The sequence below is a fragment of the Anabas testudineus genome, chromosome 7, assembly GCF_900324465.2.
Source record: "Anabas testudineus chromosome 7, fAnaTes1.2, whole genome shotgun sequence".
NCBI lineage: Eukaryota > Metazoa > Chordata > Actinopteri > Anabantiformes > Anabantidae > Anabas > Anabas testudineus.
The window spans coordinates 16,734,485-16,755,491 of record NC_046616.1 but is presented as its reverse complement, the minus strand read 5'-3'; the positions used below and the strand labels follow the sequence as shown (position 1 = coordinate 16,755,491).

The 21,007-nt window shown below is 41.2% G+C and overlaps 2 protein-coding genes across 2 annotated transcripts in view; one reads left to right on the top strand and one right to left on the bottom strand.

Annotated features, from left to right (window-relative positions):
• Window positions 1-202: 202 nt before the first annotated feature.
• Window positions 203-6,395, top strand: LOC113167088 (periphilin-1). The gene is made up of 7 exons (XM_026367474.1): window positions 203-558; window positions 1,289-1,369; window positions 1,451-1,554; window positions 1,668-1,876; window positions 3,314-3,372; window positions 4,960-5,118; window positions 5,928-6,395. The coding sequence occupies exons 1-7, from the start codon at window positions 520-522 to the stop codon at window positions 6,102-6,104; spliced, it is 828 nt and encodes a 275-aa protein (XP_026223259.1). The 5' UTR covers window positions 203-519; the 3' UTR covers window positions 6,105-6,395.
• Window positions 6,396-7,452: 1,057 nt separating this feature from the next.
• Window positions 7,453-21,007, bottom strand: part of LOC113166887 (prickle-like protein 2) — a 35,334-nt gene continuing 21,779 nt past the window's right edge. Inside the window, exons 2-9 of the mRNA XM_026367086.1 lie at window positions 17,102-17,286; window positions 12,990-13,103; window positions 12,759-12,896; window positions 12,109-12,312; window positions 11,158-11,344; window positions 10,356-10,510; window positions 9,412-10,213; window positions 7,453-9,321 (exon numbers count right to left, since the gene is read on the bottom strand). Coding sequence (XP_026222871.1) covers window positions 8,369-9,321; window positions 9,412-10,213; window positions 10,356-10,510; window positions 11,158-11,344; window positions 12,109-12,312; window positions 12,759-12,896; window positions 12,990-13,103; window positions 17,102-17,233 — 2,685 coding nt within the window. The 5' untranslated portion in view covers window positions 17,234-17,286 and the 3' untranslated portion in view covers window positions 7,453-8,368. The remainder of the gene's footprint in view (window positions 9,322-9,411; window positions 10,214-10,355; window positions 10,511-11,157; window positions 11,345-12,108; window positions 12,313-12,758; window positions 12,897-12,989; window positions 13,104-17,101; window positions 17,287-21,007) is intronic.

Here is a 21,007-nt window from a genome sequence, read left to right as displayed (position 1 = left end):
GTGATCTGAATACATACAGGCGCATGTCCCAGTGAAGACCACACCGTGAGCTGTATGTTGCTGTTCGTACGATTCGTGAACACATTTGTTAGATCACAATAAGACAGCCATAGTTCGTGTGAAACAGACAACAGTGCGCCATCATTTGGTGACATGATGTCAACAGTGGCTCCTAATAAACCTGTGAACTAAACAGCAGCAGATGCTGCGCACTGCGCCTGCGTGGTTTTCGATCACGCACTCCGGGGAAAGGAAGTGAAAACAAGTTGCGTTGTTTTTCTTTGCGTTAAACACAGACACCTTTAGATTTATATGTCGACAACAAAAGCTGTTTTACAACAGGGTAAACCTTTAAACCTCTGCACTGTCAGGCACGGTGCAGTCAGCGAGGTGAGGAGCCGCGCAGGTACACACTGAGTTTCACTTTCTATAGAGAGGAAAGCACTTCCTGGTCTGTTGGACTCTGTGGAGAAATAAAGAAGCAGTGTGTCATCAGGAAAAACACACAGTCGGGCAGAAATGGATCATGCACGACCGCAGGACCCCCAGCAAAGCAAGGTAAAAAAGCTGTCCTCGGACTAAACACGTTAAAAAGTGACACCTGTCGCTGCTCAGCTGCCTCCTTCCCAATGTGTCTTCAATTACTTGAAACTGATCTGATCATTTGCAAAAGTCCAGGACGAGACACCTTCAGAAACCTGGGGTGATTTCATGGATATTAAACAAATTCAGGAATATATTTTAATGGAGCCGCAGAATATGTTAGAAGTTTTATTGTAAAATCACATGAGGGCACTAATGAGGAGAAACACACACATATACACACTGTGGTAAATGTTTAAAGCGTTAAATAGTTGTTTACCTCCAAGAAACTAAGCTATTATAATGCATTTTATTTCAACACAAGACTGTGTAGTGTGAAGTGTGTGGATGGCTATTTATATTTCTCTGTTGTTATCCAGGAAGTGTGTGGTGTATGACTATCACTCTCTGCACACACTGTGTATAACAACCTGGTGTACTAGTAAATTAAATTTGCTCCAGTGCTACAGTTTGAAAACTTCCACTTCTGTAAAAGTCTGCAGTGCTAGTGTTTCAGCGTTATCTGTTATTTCCATATGTAATCTGTCTCTGTCTATTATTATTTTATTATGGAAGCTAGTAAAAAAATGTCATCCAGAATTTCCTGTAGCCTTAAGTGTAATTGTTTCTACTTTGATTATATCATCTACTAGCTGTGCTGTGTTATTGTTTGGACTGTGATTAGCATGGTGTTTTCTCTGTGCAGGGCTCCACGTCGCGGCAAAGAGAACAAAGCGATGAGCCCGCTGACAAGAGGCCCACTGACAGCTCGGCATCTCCCTCTCAGGTACGTCCTGTTGTCACGACATGTCTCAAACTGACATCACCGTATCACAGCGTTTTAAGCTGGTTTATTCCATAAACCCAGGACGATAAGAGGCCGATCAGAAGAGTGCGAAGTCCTTCCAGGCCCAGGGCTTGGCTGTCCAGTACATACAAGCCGAAGTTTGGGGGGCGATTCTACCGACCTCAGTGAGACTGCGTTCCTTGTCTAAGTAGAGTAGAGTTACATGCAAAGTACTGATAATAACACTGAGGATGACTGACACTACTCTGAAAGCTTTCCCCTTCTTTTAATGATGCAGGTTTCCAAGGGATGACCATTCATTCTTCAAACCTGGCTTTGGCCACCATAAATACCACCACTTCAGCCCCCGGGGTTACTTCCACCGGAGAGATCACCCACACAAAGTTCACCATGTCGCACTGAGAGAGAGGGAACGAGAGAAGGAGAAGGAGCGGTATGAGCCAAGAGAGGGCGCTGACGGAAGTTCACCTCCAAAACAAAACTCCAGTATGTAGTGTTTCTGCAAATATGGATAAAATGCCACTTTTAGTCCCGCTGAGCCTTTACAACTTATTTTCATATGTTCAGTAAATGCTTAATAACTGATTCAAACTTAGTCAGTACTGTACGTAGACTGTGTGCTGGCACAGACACCAATGTTAAATTACATAAATAACTCTAGAAGAATAATATAGGATATTGTAAGCAGCCAGTTCCAAAACATAACGGGAACCCCCATGGTTTTGAAGTAAGATGCTCAACAACCAAATATAAGTGTAATGTTTGGGTGTGAACACACTTTTGGACACGTGGTTCGCAGTGCAATAAGTTTATTTTCAGCCTGAAAACATGTCTTCTACAAACACACGCACGCCTCTAATACAGTCCCAACAAAAATCTAAATATTCTAAATTACAACTGTATGTATTTGTACATGTTAATGTTGTATTTACAAAGCGTACTCTAGCTTTACAGTGCCTTCCTGCACTTCAGGAAATGACCATTGTGTGGCAGTATAAACAAGCAGAGGCATTCACCAAACATTTTCATGGCCACTTAGCATTACTTATATTTGCTCATCTTAGTATTTAGTCATTAGTAGGTAGTCGCACTATGGTCGCAACAAATCAGTGTTACATAATGCTGATCACTTAGAAGCCTTTTTTTCTGGACTCGATACATGGATTATATCACCAGTAAACTGATAATAGTCAAACTGTAGAGTGTATACCTCAGTTTGTCTCATGTAAACTGTGTAATTTAGTTAGCCACTTATAGATTTATTATATACAGTACTGTTATAGCACTTTAAAATTATCCCTGGAAGTAAACTGGGGAGATTTTATTCTATCGTGGCTATTTTACATTGGTTTTTGCACCAATAATGATACGTGAATGTTCCAGATATTTGGTTCTGTAGAGTAACTTGGTATGGTGTGTTGTCAAATGCCTGAGCTGTTGGTACTGTATGTTTTCATCTTCTTTTCCACTCAGGCACTGTAGCTGTGCGCACACTGCAGCACTGTGGAGGTGTGTGCTTGTGTATGTGTGAGTGTGGAACAGGTTTTTTTGTGCCTGAGTGATGGTGCGATGATGGTGACTCATCGCCGATTTGTGTGTATATGAGAGAAGGAGAGAGAGGGGAGAGACTAGCCAGCACTATATAATGAACCATAACAAAGCTATGCTAAGCTTTACGTCGGAATGCTGCAGTCCAACGCTGTGAGGCACATTTCCCAAATATCAGTGGATTTTGCTTGATGTCATATTGATTTAGACACAGATACTTTAAAAAAAATGATTGGGAATGATTTTGAGGCTGTAAAGATCAATAAGGGGACTTGTAGGCATGGAGATCCTTCTAATGTGTATCAATCATTTTGTTTTAGACATTTAGACATACATACTCTTGTTGGTGTTGACCTTGTGGTTCATGTTTTCCAGCCTCTAGACCTTTCTTACCGAGGTCCACTTCCAGCAGAGACAAGGACATGCAGTTCACTGTAAGTTCACAAGCAGGCACCCTGCCCTGCTTTCCAGTTTTGTTATAAATAAAATGTTCCATCCATTCCTTAAAACGATTTAATCCTGTTTTTCCATCACAAATATTAATGCTATTTGGTGCAGCAACCTAAATGCCTTGTAATATGATTTATGACGGTTTACACTAATGGAAAAATGAAAACATTCAAAGGTTACAGAGACTGGAATGAAATGGCTGTTTTTCTGTTTTTGCTGTGAATTATAATTGCAACAATAAGCCAATCAGCACATTTTTAAACTAATATCAAAAAATAAAATGTTTTAAACTGTGAATTTTTATAGTTTATTTATGTCTTATAAAATAACATAATGGAAAAAATAATTAAAAACATCACTAAAACATGGTAGAAATAGTTATTTGTATTATCAGTTAAGCTGCTGATCATTTTCTCAATATCTTGTTTAGTAAATGATCAGTAGATATTGTCCACTAACAGTCTAAAACCCTAAGATATTCACTTTATAATAGTCTAAAATAGTAAGAAGCACTAAACATTGAGAAAACTACAGGATTTAATAGATTATCAGAATAGTTATTGATAGATTTTCTATTGATTAACGAACCAGCCACTCCACCAACCTCACTAGTAATGTTAAAAATAAACATATAAATCCATATTAGCTGTGTTTTTGTTTGTTCATCAGACGTGAATTCAGAGCATAGACTGATGTAGCTATAATGCAGGCAGTCCAGGTGCAGCAGAAAAGGCTGAAATCAAATGATGGCATGGATGGCTGACCTAAACACAGTGTGGAGAGGAGCAGCACATGATGAATCACTGCTGGGCACTGCTGCAGTGAAGCCAAAGTGAAAAGAGGCTTAGGAATTTTTCTAATCAGCCTTTTGTTTGTGTTGATAACCAGGAGCTGCCTAGAGGTACAGATCAGTGATTAACAGCTCTGCTATTACAAGGATTAACACAACAAATAAAATCTTTTTATTTTTCATCAGATTAGTTATGATTTTTTTTTCTGATGCTGTTGAAGTTTTATTCACTTCAGGAAACAGACCAATAGCAAAGCAAGTTATCCTCTTCTAAAACAAACGGTTCCTTGAAGTTGTCTGCTGGCAAATTCACTCTTCTTTTTTCTTTTGGTTGTAGTTTTTGGTCCAACTGAGCAGAGCTAGTTAGTAGGTTCCTGTAACAACTGGCACTTTCTCCCACAGTTTATGTGATGTCGTGCTTAGTAGTTTGTTTGTGTCTTTACCTTGGGAGGCCAGAGACATAGCGTGCTGGAGGCTACAGCTGCACTGCTTTTAGTAGTCAGTTTTATGACGAAACTCACATAATGTTTTTTTTTTATTATTCCAAAATCGCATCAATCTTGCCCTTTTATTGAACACTTGCGTGTCACTGAATACATGTGCAGTCACAACAAATTCTGGATGTATAGTCCTCATGCCTCTGTTACGAGTCGAAATGTGGAACCTCACTTTAGTCATCTTCTAGTCATTAGCAGCCCAGTCATCATCAGTGTTTGTACCCATGGTTTCAGCCAACTGTCTCATTACTACAGTCCAACTCTGGTCTCGTGTTCTTTTGCAGATTTGTCAGAGCGACAGAAACCAAAGCAGGGAGCGAGATCACAGGGGGGCAAAAAGCAAAGAAAGGGAGAGGAGCAGAGACGGGGAGCTCCCTTCAACTGTGAGCCAGACGGTGGCACGAGACAGAGCCATCCAACAGAAGAGGAGAGAGATAGATGAGGTAGAGGACTGTCACTACACACACAGACACACGCACACACCAGGGGAGAGGGGATAGTTACAAATAGATAGAAGAAAAGGGGAGATAAGAGAAGCTAGGATTAGAGAAAGACTGACAGAGGAAAGATCTTCTAAAGTGCTGGGAGACATTAGACAGGAAAAAAAAGAGAGATTTGTTTGCTGAGCCCGAGGCAACTTGAGTGTCATTACTGTATTTACCTTTTCTCAGCCTGACAAATAAGGTCTTATTTATCACTTGACATGATGGATGGTGTTATTCTTTCATTTTGCTAATTGTGCTAAAATGTAAAGTCTGACTGTTTACCCTGGCTCACCTGCACCGCAAGAGGCTGCAACACATGCTTTAATGCTGTCTTCAATGTGAAAGACATCACATGAAGCTCTGCTCATCGACTGTGTGTTTGTGCTGGAGATGCTGTGTGCGTTTCCACCCACTTGAAGGAAAAAATGGCTCCTTGCTTTTCATATCTCCATGGTTGCAGGATTATAGAGGCACTGCGAGCAAAGGCAGTGTGGTAACAGGTAGCTGATGCAAAAAAAAAAAAAAAATAATAATAATAATAGAACAAAAAAAGAAAAATACAGACACACACAATACTTGTGAACAGTTTGCATGTGAACATTTCCACAGATTGTTAATCCATTCAGTGGTAACTGGAAATGTATGACAAGACTTCTCACTCAATTCATTTGTTCAGCTCTCTTCCCATTTTATTTTCTCTTTGTGTGTTTTCCTACAACTCCTCGTGCCTTGTCCATCCTAAAACCGCGGCCATGCCTGTCTTTCAGGTGTACTATGAGGACTGTGAAATGTTTGGCCTTGTAGCAAAGATGCTTATAGAAAAGGATCCATCCCTGGAGCATCCCATCCAGTCCTCGCTGCAGGAGAACCTCAGGGATATCGGTAAGCGCTGTGTTGAGGCCATGGAGAAATTTATAGAGGACTATGACTCCAAGGAGCACTAATCAGACACACACTCCCAACTTTCCTTTTTTGACATTTGTAATTTTGTACATTGAATCTGCTGCCTGAACAAAGTGCCTTTCCTGCTTTTGATAAGAACCTTTGATACCGCTTGTCATTTTTTGTTTTTGCTTGACACTGTGATGATTAAAAATTACGCTGGTCCTCCTGCTTTAAATGCCCTGAAGAAGTCGGAAATGCCTTTTGATGACTGTCTGACATGCTTAATTTATTGTCGTTGCTTTTGGATAATTTCATTTTGTCTACAGCATAATAAATATGTGTTGAAAATATTTTCTCATTGACTCATTCATTAGTAGAAGGGCAAGCCAAAATCAGGGGACAGCAGGAAATATATCCACATGCCAATAGGTGCCTAGGCCACAACATGTTTAGGGTTTATGTCCTAATTTTTGGGTGAGAAAAACTTTTGTAATTAACAGCTCTGCAGATTGTTTTTGATGCCAGACACTGATGGATACTGTTCGAAATGCACTATATTGGGTTAGAAAAATTACAGGTCCATGTGTTGTTTAATAGTGGGACATCACGTTGTGTTTGATTCTTCAGAGAAGAGAACTCTCACATTTCTGTCAGTGCATGATTGATAGAGGCTTATTGCACAAATACTGATATCAGTGTAATTGTAAGCTGATAAATTAGCCCAGCAATGCTGAAGTTGTGTTTCAGATTATTCAAGAACATGGCAGACGTCCAAGTTTATTTTTCAACTGTAAAATGTCCTGTTCTGTGCATATCGTAAGGAGTCCTGCTTACCCTGTCAAAACAACTAACAATGTCGTCAGGGATATCTCAGCTTGGGCTTGTAGACTACCAATTAAAACAGAAAGCCTGAGTTACGAACAGCTGTTTTACTAGGAATGATGGGTCTAATGAAAGCAGTCCAATTGCATGGAGGTGAATTGTTGGCATAATCCTCTAGATTAACAAATGCACCTGTGGGCAGACCTGAGGGGTGGCAGACCTTTTCCACAGCACAAGTTTTTGTATGTCATGGTTAGGAAAATGCATATATATATATATATATATATATATATATATATATATAATTCAATGCAACTTACAGATACAACGTCATGGTTGTTCACTAAATTACACTTTATTTTCAGTATGAGACAACAACAACAAATTAACATGCAAGTCTCCCTATCTCTACATCATGTTATACAAATAATGATTCTTTAGTTACAAAATATATAAATATTTAAGACCATATGTACATAACATTTACATTACTCCATCCATTACTTTATTAAGTTTATTACTATATATACATTTAAAAGGTATTATTCTTTAATATTATTATAATTATTGTTTGCATTATTATTATTATTATTATTATTGTTAGCATTGATTCATTATTATTATTATTATTCTTAATCATCTATAGGTAACTTTCAAAAAACAAAGCATGTTGCAGAAGAGAAAACAGGACCATACCTGACGTTACTGTGCCTGAATGGTCAAGGAGCAGAGGCTGACCGGCGCTCTGTCCTTGGTAAAGCATGGAGAGCCGGATATGTAGAGCACAAGGTTCAGACTATTTGTACAAGGTGATAACAGGGCTAGCGAGCCAACACTATATTCCAGCAGCATTTGGATTCCACTGAGGTAAACAATAACATAGCTTGGAATCTAGCACGTAGCTTTCACTATCCCAACACAATTTCTGGTTTGTCCACAAAGAGTAAGTTTTACTGCCCAGGGTTTGGATCACTGAGCTGCGACATGAACAGTCAGATCACTGCAGTGTTGACCAGTGTTACTTCCCTTTTCAAAGTGTAAAGGAAATGTTCAATCTCTCTGTAACATAGACACACGCACAGACACGCACATACATCATGTTATTTACCTTGACCACAGTATATTTAGTAGTCGAATTCATCAGTGCTTCCTAGGACCATCAGTAGAGTTGGTTTCCATCATTGTAAACATTTATGTTGTGTAAGCCAGCTGAGCTTCCTCTCATGATTAGATCATTCTGTGTAGGTGTACACAAACACTACCCAGTGTGGAGTTGTGTAAGCTCACAAGCACAAAAAATAGGCCTTCTTCTCTCTTTAACCTCAAAACACACAAAAGCACACACACACATGCACACTCTATTCATTCTCACTGTCAACTGTCTCACTCTCACCTTCCCACTCCCTCTGTTCCTCCTCTGTTGCTTTAACCACATCCTTACCTCTCTCTCTGTCTCTCTTTCACTCTCCTGCTCATCCCTCACCATCTTTTTGCTCTATATCTAGGAAATTATGCAGTTTTTGCTCTTCCTCCTCTGGCGAGTGTGCAGTTGGCCATGAATCGGTCCATGCAGAGGTCCGTGATGGCCCCCCATGCCAGAGGGGCTGTAGCGATGGCGCAGCTCCTCGTTGTTGATGTAGCACAGCTGCACTGGCCGAGGGATTGGTTCACCCAGGAAATAACCCTCATCTCCCTCTGACTCAGAGGAAGAGGAGCAGCTGGAGCACCAGGGATCAGCAGCCTCCATGTAACCATCGCCCCAGCAAGGCCCACCGAGCCCCACAGGTTGCCAACCAGCATTTTGCAGCGTGAGATCAGAAGTGGTGCGGGGGCATGGCCGGTGGGACTGCTGTCTATACCCACCTGGGTCCAGACCATACAACTCCCGGGCAGCATGACCAGAGGGGAAGCGATCATAATCCTCCTGAACACGGCGGTAGGGCAGCTCCACCATCTGAGCGGGCCTGTCTGCCACCAGGTGCAAGGCGTTGTCAGAGCGAGAACGGCGAGAGCGTTTGTGGTGGCGACCACCACGATGCAGCCCATTACCATGGTTCCCATGATGGTGTTTGCGGCGTCTTGGTTGTGGCTGCTGTTGTTGGGACACGGGTTCCTGTCCGTTTATGCGCCTGCGGGGCATTCTGTCGCTCATGGGAGCCATGCGCAGGTTTCCACTGCTGCCCATCACCCCAACGCGACTTTTGCTGTCGAACCCCAGTGGCTGTGGACCATCCCAGTACTGCAGCGGGTAGCCAACTCTCAGTGGAGTATACATGTTGTTGTTGTAGGGGCGAGAGGAGGATAGTGATTCTGTACTGTGGAACTGGACTGAGGAGCTGAGGGTGCCCATGTTGCTCTTTTCAGACACATTCACACCTGAATCCTTACTTAGATCTGGCATGGAGAACCTAGACAAATGCTCCTGACGCTTACTGACCCCATCCAAAGAGTTACCTGTTGAAATCAAAAATCATTTGTCAAATTTTCATATCAATTGCTAAGTACATCATCTTCTGTTATAGTATGTTGTTTTTACCACTATACCTGTAGCATTGGACATGGTGAGGGAGTCCACAGATCCACGAGGGGTCTGTTCTAGAGGAGTGAGGGGCTCATTGAAGCTCATGGCATTGATGGGGTTCCTCCTGGTCAGCGGGGGTCTGCCATCTCTCTGGAATCCATGCAGGCTGGTACTCCTCTTGTCAGAGAAGCCCTGGTTCTGGCTAGACATCTCATTGAAGCTCATCTGGGTGCGTAGCTTGTTGGGCCTAAACTCATCCTGGCTGTGGTGCATCCAGTTTTCATTAAAGGAGTGGCCCCTCAGAGCAGCCATGGGGGTCCTCTTGGCATTGCCTTGTTCCTTCCCCCAGGAATCAGGCCTCTTTCCCTGGTTGGCAGGATTCTGGCCTGTAGGATGAGCATTTGTGTTGGGATTGTAGCCTTGTCTGGGATTACACTGACCCAGCAAATGTATAGGTGTAGGGCTAGGAGAGGGGTCCCGCTGTGGGCCCTCATAGGCAGCTGGGACATAAGGCTCATCCCGGCTCATCCACACCTGGTTAAGGCTCGGTGCACGGCTCGGAGTGCGGCTGGGCGTACGGTTAGGTGTCCTGCTTGGGGTCTGGCTAGATGAGACGCTTAAACGGTCCATCTGAACAGACAGAGGATCAATTTCAGCAGACAGGCGGTCAGGCATGGGTGGAGGAGCAGATTGGCGGGCCTCAGCAGTGCGCCGCTCCTGCTCAGCATTCCTGCGCTCCTTTTTCCCAATCTTGGTGCTGTGGCGGGATTCACGAGAACGGGCGCTTTGGAAGGCAGAGTCTGAGGAGTCGGATTCATCTGGATCCTGGTTGAGTCAAAATAAACAGATATTGTACAATTATTCAGCTGATATCATAAAAATCAGGGAACAATCTGTAGGTAGTTAACTAAAAATGCCCTAAAAATGGTAATAAATATAATTCTAGTTCTAATTTTGATCCTCTTACCTGTCCAGCACTGCAGGAACGTGAGCAGAAGATCTGCCCTTGCTTTGGCAGAAAGGGGCGGCCCAGCAGAGAGCGCTTGCAATGGGCACAGCAAAAACATTCCTCAGTTGCGTGCCAGTGCTGCCCATCGTACGTCATTTGGCCTTGGTCAATGCCTTTGGTAAGATGGAAAAATACAGAATTTTGGCATATATCTGAAACAAGTTTATTAGTAAATACACTAGGGGTCTTACTTTAACTGCATAAAAATGGTAATGTGATGGCAGCTATCTCCAACACTGCTGTTAAATGGCTGCTGCTAATGAACACAGGCCATAGACTGACTTTAGCCAGTAGGTTCAATTCTTTTTTGCCAGATTTGCTCAGAGTGCTGAGATAGAGTAAAAAGACATTTGTGATTCTTTGCCCATACCTTATCACTCGATTTGTAAGATTGCACAAATACATTTCACCAGTGCTGCTCCCCGGCTAGGGGAAGTAATCATCTTTCACAGCTCCCATCTGGATACAACATGGGAGCATCCTCTGTAACACACTCTTTCACTGTTACTGGAGCTGGTGATAATAACTATCCACATCTCACTGCACTGGCTCCGCCTCTCCACAGCTGTGGCACACAAGGCTCACAGAGCTGATAACACCCACACTTACAATAAACGGCTGTCAGAGGTTTTTCTTTTTATGATGCTATGCGAGCGTAAGAAAAACACGTCCATGTGTTTTGGTCCCGGTTCATATGTGTTAGAGGACTTAGAGCAGCAGTAAAAAGAAAAGAAAAGGCCCTGCAGGAAATGTGCTGTACCTATGTGTTCTCCACATGCGTCACAGTACTCTGCATAGAGTGACTCGAAGCAGTTGCAGCAGTGTGGTCGTCCATCCTTCATGATGTAGCGCTGGCCGCCGAGGGTGGTCTCACACTCGTAGCAACAAAAGTGCTTCATGTGCCAGTGCCTGCCCTCTGCCTCGGTGCATTCATCAGCAAAGATTATCTGCGTGACCCAGATATTACTTTCATCAGCACAGATATCCTACGCAGTTATTCCATGAAACTGAATTGAAATCACAAAATCAAGCAATCATGTAAACCTTTTAACTTTTAACTGGCTTTAAGCTAGTTTTGCATCTATTTGCATGGGGGACTTGTAATGTTTGCTTCTTTTAAGGAAGTAAAATCACCTTGGGTGCTGTTGATGTTTATGTTACATAAAGTCCATCATATATTTTCATAATATTTGAACACAAATATTATGAAAATAATAAACACACCCCTAACACATTGGTTCTTAACCTTTTGCCATATGACCCCTTAAAAGTGAAAACCTAAAACTAACTCCATTATTGTAATTAATAACGTCATTTACAGTATAATAGTAGTAGTAGTAGTACTAGTAACAGAATAATACTTCAGTACTTGTACTAAGTAAGAATTTTGAATGAGAGTAGGGCTTGTACTTGTCTGAACTAAAACTATATTAAATATAAATGGACACGTGAACTAATACATTTTACTTTGAAGTCTGGTGAGGTTTGTTTACTTTATTAGTGCAGGAACCATGGCCAAATATATTATTACAGGTATCTCGAACCTGCTTGCCACACATTATCGTTAGCAAACAAACAAACTTTCAGGGACATGGCAAGAATACTGAAACATCTTTTCTCTCCAGACCAGTTTTAACCACATCCAACTCTCTGAGCCATGCACCATTCAGTCATTTCCAACTCAAAGGGCTCCAGGCCCAGGCAGGCGCACCTCATCACAGGCACAGCAGCGGGGTTTCAGCCTCTCGGCATGGTGCCGGCCGCAATAGATCTTGCCATCCTGGTAGAAGTAGATGAGATCCACCAATAGCTCCTCACACATGCTGCAGACAAAGCAATGAGGGTGCCAGCATTTTCCATGACCCGCCCTGGCAGCAAAAACCACAATGTCTCCTCCGTTTATCTGACCACCACACTGCAGCAGAGTATAGGGGAGCAGAGGAGTAGAGAAAAGGAGAACAGAGGAAAGAAATTAAATAGAAGAAGAAGAAGAGGAGAGGAAAGAATTCATATAAAAAAGAGAAGGTATAAAAAGGGGAGGGAGACGAGGCAGAGAAAAGGAATGAAAGTCTAAGATATGAAGAGGGAGGGTGAGAAGATGGTACTAGAAATAACTATGATCTTTTCAAATAGTGAAATGTTTTTTTTCTGCACATCAGTTTCATCTATCTGAAAAAAAAAAAAAGGCATGCAGAACCTGGAATAAATTTTATACATGAGCTGAGATGTACAGACAGATTAAAAAATACAATCTGTGCATTTAAACAGATTGAAATGTTGCTGGGTTGACCACTGATGCCTTGACTGAGAGAACATGAGAACAAAAGGGCAAAGGGAATGAAGCCGTTCTGTGGGGTTTACCTTTTCACAGATGGCTCCACTGATGGTGAGGGGGAAAGGACGAACATTGCCTCTGCCCAAGTTGTCCTTCTTCCGCTGGTTGCTGAAGAGCTTAAGCTCTCGTTTCTCCTCCTCATCGAGTCCATTACAGTAACGCACCTGAACAACAGTTCGTCATCAGGTGTCGGCATGAAAAGCAGAATGCTTCAGTGATTCAAAGTCATAATAAAAGATATGATATAAACTATGTACCTCATTATCATGTGGTGGTAGCTGGTGGAGCAGTTGTTTGATGCGATATTTCTCTCCGGGGCTGTTTATATAGGGGACCTTCTCTTCTGGTAAGGAGTTATAATACTGATGCACCTGAAACAATCAAGGTCAAAGATGCAGTTCTGACATTAACATATTATCACTTGGTTGATATGACAAACAAATTTACACATTCATCCAAAGCACGATCAAGAAAACCAATAGTAAAAACATCATCATGCCTGATTACTAACAGACAGAGAAGTAACAGCATCACAGGTCCAGATACAGCTAAATAAAGAATGCAGGACATTGTGCAGCAAAAGAAGGCTGTCCAGTAGTCGTCTCAGAGGATGAGCAAGGCTGAACACTTGAGGTGGGCTTTTTAATCTTCAGCTGAAGTTGTGTTCGAGGTCTGTTTTCATTTATACTGATGCTGAAATAAATATCTGCCTCTGTTTGCAGGCAGGTAGTTTTTTATGTTTTTAGAACATTTTGTGCTTCTTCTTCTACTTCTTCTTTTTTTTAAGAGACCAAAATAGTAAAGTTGTCATTGAAAAGCCCCTAATATCTGAGGTGAAATGCAGATTTGGGTGATAATTCTCTGAGTTCATTATATCAACCACACACCCACGTCATACAAGTTATCACATGATCTGTTATTAATATAAAATGACTGATTAAAGCAGCTTTAATTATGACATAAAACCCACTTACACAGCGTTGTCCGATTCAGTACGTGCTCATTATGCTAAGCTAACAGCATACTAGATTACATAAATTACCTTCTTTTATTAATTCATGGTGACAAACCCACCTGAATAAAACTGAAATTACTTTCAAATGAATTTATCATGGGTCTTCATGCCCTCAGCCATCGCTGCCCTTGGAAATCAGTGTCTGCAAATGAAAGTGTGTGGCACAATGAGCCGTGTGCTGCTGCAGCAGACCCAGCCTTGAGCAACATCAGGTTCTTTAAATTTTCAACAGCTAATATTCACATTGCTTTAAGGAAATCTCAGTTATCCATATTGGTACTGTAATTAGAATTCATGATGCAGTAGCACTTGATATCTGTGGCCTGAACCTCTTTTTGTTTTGCATGTTAGGATGTGAAATAGAGAAAAACCTTGATTGGTGTTTGAGAAGTAAACACTCAAACGGAATGAAAGTAATCTTGTCACTTGTCTCTGATTTTCAGCAAAATAGCCTTTGACACAAAGTGATCTAGTGTTCACTGCAGTGTAAAAAACTATTTTGCCGACATTGTTGTGGTCCAATTTACATAATCAGTGGGGTGGCAAACATGAGGGGAAGGAAGAGCATCTCTGAGTGTTGACTCTCAGATTCTTTTGTAGCCCATCCACTTGTTTTATTCTGTGCTGTGAAGGGTGACACCAAATCAGGGCAATTTAAAGTGAGAGACTTCTCCCTAAAATCTGCTAGAGTCAAGTGAAGAGAGCTCAGAAGAAGAGGAAATGTGTACGCTTTAAGGAATGAACGAGAACAAAGTTCTCCTATGTTTTGAGCTGAGAATTTGATTGATTAATTCATTATTGTTTCCTTTTCTGATGACAAATGCCCATTGCAGTTTTCAAGAGCACAGGGTGATGTTTTCAGCGATCCATCCAAAAGTATTCCAGTTGCTACCTCTGAATTTTTCATTATGATCAGGAAAATGTACTTGAAAGAATCAAAAGTAGTCAAAACAGAAAAATGGCCCATATCCACTGTTATACAGTATATCATACACTGTCCACCACACACATATTCATTCTTGTCCAGATTTGCAAAGATTCTCGATGGGGTTAAGGTCTGGACTCTGTGGTGGCCAATCGATGTGTGAAAATAATGTGTCATGCTCCCTGTACCACCCTTTCACAATTTGTGCCCAATGAATCTTGGTATTATCATCTTGGAATATGCCCATATCGTCAGGAAATAAAAAAATCCATTGATGGAATAACCTGGTCATTCAGTATATTCAGGTAGTCAGCTGACCTCATTCTTTTGGCACATAATGTTGCTGAACCTAGAACTGACCAATTGCAACAACCCCAGATCATAGCACTGCCCCCACAGGCTTGTACGGTAGGCACTAGGCATGACCCATTCTTCTGACCCTGATGCAACCATCACTCTGGAACAGGGTAAATCTGGACTCATTGACCTTCTCCCATTGGACAGTTCTTAACCCAGTTTTAGTTGTTTCATTAGTGTCCTTAGAGGCTGGATTGATGCCAATAATTTGACCCTTCTTAAGCAGATTAACATCTTTTCCATGACCACAGGATGTGTCTTCTGACGTTGTTATTTAAGAAATGAAAAGCTACACACTGCATCATTTAGGGTTAAATAACTTGTTGCCAGCTGAAACATAATCATCCATGCAATAATTATCCAACAGAAGGCTCTTAACTATTTGCTTAGTTAAATCCAGGTGGTGACGTTTTTTTTGGACGGGCAGTGTATTACTTTATTTTTATTATTAATTGATTGTTTGGTTTGTAAAAGGAAAAGTAGAATATCATCACATTTAAGAAGCATGACGAATGACAAGTGCTTTAGTGTATACTGGATCATAATTGGTCAGTAGTAGAGAGTTCAGCGGGGGGCATCAGGTAAAGAACTTTTGTCCCTTATCATGAGTAATAAACCACATAGGTCCTGACACAATAAACCATACTGTGACATAGATTCAGTCAAAACAGGGGATTGCGAGTTCTAGCAGCTTCATGGACTGAGCTACTTGAAGTGGTGACTTTTAGTTTAAAATGCAGGTCACATTAATGGCATCGTGCAGTGCAGAAACCAGAAGTGACAGGATTACATCTCATTACATTCAAGTGCATTAAAAAAGCAACAGGCAGCTACAATTGTCTGCACCTCCTGTTGGATGAGAGAGAGGCTGTAGCCTCTTTCAGCATCCTGTCAAGATGGCTGACTGGAGAAAATGACTATTATCAGCCCAGTCTGTCATCTGTTAACAGAGCCCTCGGAGGTCTGTTGCATTAGAGTGCTGCTCTTGCTAAATAAAGACCTAAGTGTTTACACCCAATATAGTTGAACACATCGTGTTTATCTTATGTCAGAACAAGCAAAAACAATGCCCAAAAATAAGAAATGATAAGGCGCTCTCTTCCTCTCGATGTGCACAATTGATTACATTAGCTTGGTCATGCATGCAATTAAAATGCATTTAAACTGCAAATGAGTTCAGTCAGGGAATTGTGAAACCTGCTGCACAAACAAATTGCCACACATTTTCAATTAAATTCATCCAAACATTCACTGACTTAAATGACTTCCAATCCTCTGGGTTTAAATTTGCAAGAATACACAAAAAAATTACAGAGCAAATTGAAGCTTAGTATAAGAAGGCATCATTAAATGGGAATTGATAATATATGCATACAGGAGTATGGAGTAAATGTTTGCTATTTTTTGATATAACTAATCATATACTACTTTTTGGTGATTAAAGACATCGGTTTATTCTCCCTGCTGGATAAACAAACTATCATTTATTTGAATATACAGTAGGCTAATACAAAATATTGTATTTTGAACTCATTTAATTAAGCGACTCAGACGTTTACTTAATTCAGTCATCGCTTCGCATCTGTTCCAGTGCAATCAGCTAATCAGTTTGTGGTTCCCAGTCATGATTTTGGTTATGGTTGTCATTCTGTCTGACTGTGAACTTGGGTCCTACACAGCATCGGCTTTAACGCTGACTGCTGAAAAATGTCCTTACAATTATTCTTTCATGAAATGCCCAACAGCTTTGTATGTCATCTGTCCTTTCCTTCTCCTCCCTCCAAAACGAGGAGACTTAAACACCATGAAGGGGATTTTAAAATAATAATTTTCTTGTTTTCAGATCAGTGAATCTTTCATCTGAGGATTATTTGGACAATGCCACAGATATTTTATTGTCCAAATAATTCAATTGTTCTGACCGATTCAGTTCAATTGGACATGGTCTCACTGTGCTGGACAAAAAACGAGCATAACATAATCAAACACGTATACGGGATGTGAAAGAGTTGCCAAACGTGCCAGTTGAATATCTGTGACATGACAGAAAGAAGATTGTAGAACTTGGGTACCTGCTCAGGACTGAGGCCGGGGGGAACCCAGGCGTATTCCTCCAGTGCACATCCAGAGTCATCATCAGAAGTGGAGTTCCTCTGGAAGTCGTACATCAGCTTGGTGATGGTCTTTTCCATCTCCAGAGACATGGCTGTCACAACATACTCCTCTCCACAAACCGCTTCAGTGGACACAGGTATTCCTGTTGAGGTAGCAAACAGGAAAGGAGTTAGGCCAGAGCTATAGAAAGAAAAAACATATGGAAACTTTTCAGCCTCACATATTTACAGAAAATTTAAAAAGCAGCACAGTTTTGACCTGACGAAGAATTTGAAGTGAGAGAAAATGAAATGAGGAAAAGTAGAGATCACCAAATGTCTGTAATTATCAGCATTCCCTGCTTTAGCTCTATGTATGGATTAGAGATCAGTTTGATCTTCCTCCTCTCTGTCTGAACGGAGAACAGCTGCACACATTACTGACACATGAATAATTAACGGGACTAGGTATCGACTCCTCCACCAAACAAGTATGAAAATGCAACTCATTGTACGGGCGACTACACTGTTTGGTGAGCCAGCAACAGGAGCAAGAATGGGTTCTGTTTACATCTCATGGTTTGTAATTTTGAAAGCTGATGAGTGGAGAGACATCGGAGTCAAATAAAGTGGAAGGAAACAATCGCGGTTTCTAATAATGTCAGGTCCTAATGTAAAACAGGAAAAATCCATGGTGATCATTAAACTTGCAGAGGTCATTGTAATTCAATCTGAGAGAGAGAACAATGTGATCACGGCGGATGTGCGAGTACAGAAAACCAAAACAGCAGATTAGACGTGTAGGTCATGTGTCAAGGTCAGAGCAGCTCACTGACAGAAACAACACAACATGGACGGCCGGCGACAAAGTGTGTACAGGCTGTGACATTTCTGATTCACGCTGATTTCTCCCATAACACGAGACAGGTCTTTTCCGGCAGTTTCAGGCAGTCGCACTATTTCCTGCAGATTAGAAATCACAGAAAACCAGAGCTTAAGCAGTGGCCAAGGAACAGCAGACATTTCCACAGCCTGAGCCAGTGAGTCAGCCTCCATCCAAGCAGAGCTGAGTACTGTTTATCTCTCTAAGATGGGTGCTGCTGATTTTCTTTGTGAGGAGAGATCACAGGTATGTAACCTTGAGCCTCCAGCCTGGCCCAAGGCTGCGCTTCATTAGAGAGCAGGCCTGCTGAGAAACCTGCAGCCTGTTGCACCAGTTAGTAAGTATAGTCAGTTCAAACGTGGTAATGCTGATGATGATGTTGGCAATATGAAATCAGTAGAGGCTAGATAAAATTTAAACTGTGTCCTGTCCTTTATCATTTCCTACCATCGGAGTTGTTGCACTGGCATTTGCTTTAACTGTAAAGCTTTCATGATAAATAGATGGGAATCATTCTACTTACTTGTATTCTTTGGTCGGTTAAAAGACCAGAGTGACATTTCAGAGATAATTGCTTTCTTGTCAAGTGTTAGATGACAAGATCAATACCACTCTAGTTTTTGGCTCAGTTAATATGGAGACAGTTACGTGCAGTACTTTTTCATTGCCAGGTAACTTCCTGGAGTCACTGTGAATAAATATAAATATATATTTTCACTGGCATTACAGCTCAGCTCTGTTTTTCTAACCTAACTCATTGCGCACTATTTTTATAATGCACATCACCAGTTCAGATCTCTATGGTTCACATCTCTATGATGTTACGCTCTTATTATGCTGTCATCATATTGGTTCAGTCTCATGCAGGTAGTTTTTGTTAAAAAACGAAACCTAAATAAAGAATTGCTCATAATGTTTGTTGCCAACCATGTCTCTTAGAAATTATGTCTTTGACCACCATTAAATTAACGTTTTTGGCAATGCTGTTTTTATTTCTCAGTGTCTACATTAGAACACAAAAAGTGGTTTCTTGGTTGCTGAGAAACTTCTCATCAGAGTTTGACAGGGCTTCCACTCATATTCACGCTAAATAACTGTCTGTCATTTTATGTTTAATTAATGCCAAACTGCCAAAACAACAAATATAATGGCGGCCTAAGACTTTTGCACACTACTGTTCACCTAATTTGCAACAGTAAACACATTTTGAAGGAAACATAATTGCTAGGATTCTATTTCTAATGAACTGTGGCAACTGGCAAATATGTTAATTCAAACTTGCAGCTTTATATAGCACTTGCTGCCTAACCCTACTCACAAACGACGTGGCAGACGTGCTCTTTGTACGACTGCCATCAACCCCGACTACATCCTGCCAACTCCACTATAGCACTTTATTTATTTAAAAAACAAACAAACGTGGCTGTTGAACACCATCTAACCAGCGATTACCTCGTCAACATAACATAATGTAATTAGGAAAACAGTTTAGCAACACAGTATATAAATATAATTTCCAGTAAAGTGGTTTGTAATAGCTCAGCAGACATCATCTATGTGCAACATATTTAATGCACATAATGTATATTACAGCTGATACACAGCTGCACTTTTAGTCATCATTGTTTTAACAGAGTTCAGCTTCAGATTCATGATTTGATATTCTAGCCTTCACCAAAAGATAGTATAACAGCTCCAATATCACTTTATTTACATGTTGCTGAATGCTAGCAACATCCCCTGATGATGTGTGCAAAGTGAGCAAGTTCATGGTGAAACTTTCATGAAGCTGCTGTTCACAGGCCCAGATAACTAACAACAACCTCCTTGTTAAGTAACAATGTCTTGTTTTCTGTTAAAAGTACTGTGCATAGAGCATTTACACAACACGATACAGTGTGTTGGAGGTCACCTTTTGGTAGAGCTAGGTGAGCGCTTTTACCTGCTTCCAGTCTTTGTGCTAAGCCGTGAAGCTGTAAGTGTTGGCTGCTGAGCTGGGCTAAAGCACAGGCATGATCCCATTTACAGAACAACTGTATTTGCCTTGGTGTTGCAATATCCCTTTGAATAAATCAAGTTGGATTTCTCACTGGAGACATTTTGATATGTATTAACTGGAAAACCACAGTTTTAACATGAGTGGCATCAATAATGACCTTGGGCATGGCTGTTTGCATGCTGAACTCCGTGACATGACTTACTGTGTAAAGGAAACGGAGCCATGATCAGCCCTACACCTGTATTTTACCTGCTACGGTGAGTCAAAATGTTTGCTCTGAAAAAGAGCTATCAAGAGCGCAGGTGCCTGCAACCTCCTTTTTCTTTTTTAAAGTCAATGCTTCGAAATTCATTCTAACAATAAAGTAGCAAATTGGCTGTCACAGAAGTCGGGCTCAGCCTCTTTCTGTCTCACTCTGAGCGAAACCATTGTGAAGCATGTGAAATTCATTTTGCACACACATTGTTAGGACGAGGGAATGGCAGCGTCACTGTGCGCACCAGCGCTTTGATTAATGGTCCCTTCACACCCTACTTATTGAAATGTACAGTAAGTCTCCACAGTGCATTGTTAAACAAAGACACAGCTTTAGTGTCAAACTGTGTCAGCGTAATGTGTCGTCTTTACACCCAAACTTTTGACTGAATGCACATTCAGCTGGTACAGAAGGCTGCTGATGAGTGTGTGACTTTTTGACGTAATACACACTCGCCAGGCCGACTGGTTAGTCATAACACACTCCTCTGTTCTTCCCCAGCAACACAAGGGGAGAGCAGAGACGAGTTGTGAACTTCTGTTTCCTGGAGGAGGCATACTTTTGGGTAATTCACACTTCAGAAAGAATTGGTAATATATTTGGGGAGAAAAGGAATATTTCACTGTTCTCCACTTGGTATTTTGTTGTATATTAAAATGAATTTTAACATGGTGTTGGTATTTACTCCCACATCTTTACAGTTCTGTATTGAGTTGTTTTCTGGTCTGTTTTATAGTTTATTAGAGT

Bases quoted from the DNA above. Each gene is read 5' to 3' on its own strand.
- LOC113167088 (XM_026367474.1), top strand. From the start codon at position 520: ATGGATCATGCACGACCGCAGGACCCCCAGCAAAGCAAG. The intron at 1,370-1,450 runs GTACGTCCTGTT...CCATAAACCCAG, and splicing joins GCTCGGCATCTCCCTCTCAG to GACGATAAGAGGCCGATCAG. The intron at 3,373-4,959 runs GTAAGTTCACAA...GTTCTTTTGCAG, and splicing joins ACAAGGACATGCAGTTCACT to ATTTGTCAGAGCGACAGAAA.